Source organism: Crocuta crocuta, unplaced genomic scaffold (assembly GCF_008692635.1).
Source record: "Crocuta crocuta isolate KB4526 unplaced genomic scaffold, BGI_CrCroc_1.0 scaffold2677, whole genome shotgun sequence".
Classification (NCBI taxonomy): Eukaryota; Metazoa; Chordata; class Mammalia; order Carnivora; family Hyaenidae; genus Crocuta; species Crocuta crocuta.
This window is the reverse complement of record NW_027532919.1, coordinates 31,706-35,140: the sequence shown is the minus strand read 5'-3', so window position 1 is coordinate 35,140 and position 3,435 is coordinate 31,706. Positions and strand designations below refer to the sequence as shown.

The window sequence follows — 3,435 nt, the reverse complement described above, 5'->3', positions numbered from 1 at the left end:
CCATCCCTGTGTCCGCTGGGCACGCTTTTCCTCTGGGCCCCGTCCTTATTTCTTTTCTCTGTTCAACTCTTTGCCCAGCAAAGTTGTAAAAGAGGCTGTGGTCGGATGAAGCTGCCACCCCTGCTTTTAGGCAAGCCAGCCCGCCTGGGGGTGGGGGGAAGGAGCTCCCGCCGGGGCAGAGTCTCCGTGGGTTTGCTCCTGTCAGGTGCGGGGTGGGGAACAAGTCAGGGCGGCCGGCGGGAGCGTGGGTGGGTGGAAACGCGACAGACGTGTCCCCCTTCTCCAGGAATGTATCCTGTCGGGCATCATGTCCGTGAACGGGAAGAAGGTGCTGCACATGGACCGGAACCCCTACTATGGGGGCGAGAGCTCCTCCATCACGCCCCTGGAGGAGGTGAGGCCCCCGGCCCGCGCCCTGTGANNNNCATAAAAGCTGCCCGAGCAGCCCCCCGGCTTCTGTGGGAGGGGGGCAGGGGCCAGACGGGGTGGTCCCTGAGGTGCCTCTCTTTCTCCTGTTTGCAGCTGTATAAGCGTTTTCAGTTGCTGGAAGGGCCCCCTGAGGCGATGGGAAGGGGCCGGGACTGGAACGTCGACCTGATCCCCAAGTTCCTCATGGCCAATGGTGAGAGCGATGGAAGGAGGCGCCACGGGAGGTGACAAGGAGGGGCAGGCTCCAGCGGAGGAGCTGGCGCCCCGGGCTAGGGAGCGTGGGGGGGGGGGCCGTGCCCATGTTGTCTTTCCTCCGCCGCCCCACAGGGCAGCTGGTAAAGATGCTGCTGTACACAGAGGTGACACGCTACCTGGACTTCAAGGTGGTGGAAGGCAGCTTTGTCTACAAGGGGGGAAAGATCTATAAAGTGCCGTCCACCGAGACCGAAGCCTTGGCTTCCAGTGAGTACAGCTTCCCTGAGCCGGAGGGCCAGAGCAGGGCGCCCCTCGCCCAAGGTGGCATTCCCCGCACAGTGCCGAAGGCCCTTGCTCTGGCCTCCCTCGACTGCCCTGAGCCCCACGGTGGGTGCCAGGAGGGAGGTCCGCACGCAGAGGGGATGTGTGTATGGTTGCTCCTTCCAGAAAGACTTCAGCCTCTTCACGGGGGCTCCGCTTGACCCATGAAATGTCCCCAAGTGTTGGAGCTGGGAGGGTCCATGGAGCTTGTCCAGCACAACCCCTTTTTTGTACAGATGGGGAAACTGAGGCCAGGAAGGGCAAAGGGGTTAATGGAGGCTTACACGGTGGTTGGCAGCAAAGCTCGGCCGGTAGCTAGGGTACCTGCTTTCTCAGCCTGTGTGCCGGGAAGGTTCGTTGGCGTGTGGGTCTTCTCACGTGTGCCTCCACAGATTTGATGGGCATGTTCGAGAAACGGCGTTTCCGCAAATTCCTGGTGTTTGTGGCAAACTTTGATGAGAACGACCCCAAGACCTTTGAGGGCGTTGACCCCCAGAGCACCAGCATGCGTGACGTCTACCGGAAGTTCGACTTGGGCCAGGACGTCATCGACTTCACTGGCCACGCCCTGGCGCTCTACCGCACTGATGAGTGAGGGGAAGCTGGCATGGCAGACGCCCGGCTGGCCTGCACCCTGCCCTCCCCACTCCCGCGCGCTGCTCCCTCCACCCACCCCGAACTCAGCCAAGTGCCCGCCCATCAGCTTGCTTGTTCCTCCTGTGCACTCATTTGACCCGTAGTCTTTCTCAGGCCATGGAGGGTGGTGGGAAGGCCGGCCTGGTGCTTGGGTGCGGGTGAGCTGGGGTGCTGCTGTTGGAGCCTCTCCTCTTGACCCCGTCCCCCCAGTTACCTGGACCAGCCCTGTCTCGAGACCATCAACCGCATCAAGTTGTATAGTGAGTCCCTGGCTGGGTAGGGAAAGANNNCCCACTCTACGGCCTCGGTGAGCTGCCCCAGGGCTTTGCAAGGTGAGGGGTCTTTTTTTGGTGGGCAACACCGAGTAGGGCTAAAGCTGAGAACAGAAGCGGCCCTTGAGGATTTTTGTGGCNTTGAAGGGCTGGGTCTTCACCAGCAGGGCCTGCCTGGCTCCCAGCCAGATTCAGGCAGCACCGCGGCTGGGCCTGGGGCCTTGGCACATCAGGTCAGAGGGCTCTCCCAGCGCCCTTTGTTCTGCTCCCCAGACCCTTGCCCCGAGGAGCCAGGCCTTTATGCTCCCCTCACGGTAGCCCTTTGCAGAGTAATTTGGGTGGAAACTGCAGAGAGGAAGGAGCACTCCAAATTCAGTCCCGACTCTGTGGCAGTGACAGAGGTGCGAAGAAGCACCAGGCCCCCTGAGCTCTGCCTGCCTAGGGCGGCCTTCTTCGTGCCCCAGCGCTGGCTTGCGGGGGGCGGACAGCACCGGGGCACCAGTCCGTGTGTTCTCCTGGGAAGGGGACTCCACCACCACTCTCGCCACCACAGATTGAGTGCCATCTATGGGGGGACATACATGCTGAACAAACCCGTGGATGACATCATCATGGAGAACGGCAAGGTGGTGGGCGTGAAGTCTGAGGGAGAGGTGAGCCTTCTCTGTGGAGCAGGGGTGGTGGTCTGGGTGGGGCTTGGCCTTCTCCTTAGAGGCGCTTTTCCGGGTGATTCTGACTCTGCTGTGCCTGCTGCTGGGTCTTTCCCTGGGTCCCCTAGGGCTGGGGGCCAGGGCTCCAGAGGGGGTCCACATGGCCATTTCTGTTGGCGAGAGGTAGCTCTCAGGCCCACGTGCCGTATCAGGGCTCCAGGGAGCGTTTCTGATCACGGCATCTCAGCGGAAGGGGTTTCCCAGTGCTGCGTGTGGACACCCCCTCCCCGAGGTACCGCTCAGAGGGCCGCAGTGCCGGCCTTCACCGGGGACTCAGCCCTACGACCACCTAGGTGGGTGTTTGGATTGGCCTTCCGGTGTTTTCACAGGTGGCCCGCTGCAAGCAGCTGATCTGTGACCCCAGCTACATTCCAGACCGAGTGCGGAAGGCAGGCCAGGTTATCCGCGTCATCTGCATCCTTAGCCACCCCATCAAGAACACTAATGACGCCAACTCCTGCCAAATCATCATCCCCCAGAACCAAGTTAACCGGAAGTCAGGTACGCTCAGACCCATGTGACTTCCTCCAGCGTGTTCTCTTTGGGGCGGCTCCGCCTCTCCCCGTAACTCTTGGGGCTCTTTGCCTGATCCCTCCGTGGAAGGATGGGGACCCACATAGCAGTCCCTGTGACTTGGGACTCTAGGGATTGGATGGCTTGGACTGCCCTCCGTGAGGGTGGCTGGGGAGGAGTGGGCGGGCGGGCCCAAGTCAAGCCCCGCCTCCAGAAGCCCTCTGCACCCGTGTTAACGGAGCCCCTTCCTGCGGGTAGACATCTACGTGTGCATGATCTCCTACGCGCACAACGTGGCTGCGCAGGGCAAGTACATCGCCATTGCCAGCACCACGGTGGAGACTGCAGAGCCGGAAAAG

At 61.8% G+C, this 3,435-nt stretch overlaps 1 protein-coding gene across 1 annotated transcript in view; it reads left to right on the top strand.

Annotated features, from left to right (window-relative positions):
* GDI1 (GDP dissociation inhibitor 1) overlaps positions 1–3,435 on the top strand; it is a 24,110-nt gene that overhangs the window by 625 nt on the left and 20,050 nt on the right. Inside the window, 9 exon segments of the mRNA XM_077745749.1 lie at positions 287–394; positions 523–622; positions 757–891; positions 1,338–1,536; positions 1,792–1,865; positions 1,868–1,913; positions 2,407–2,506; positions 2,893–3,064; positions 3,335–3,435. Of these exon segments, the coding sequence (XP_077601875.1) occupies positions 308–394; positions 523–622; positions 757–891; positions 1,338–1,536; positions 1,792–1,865; positions 1,868–1,913; positions 2,407–2,506; positions 2,893–3,064; positions 3,335–3,435 (1,014 nt within the window). The 5' untranslated portion in view covers positions 287–307.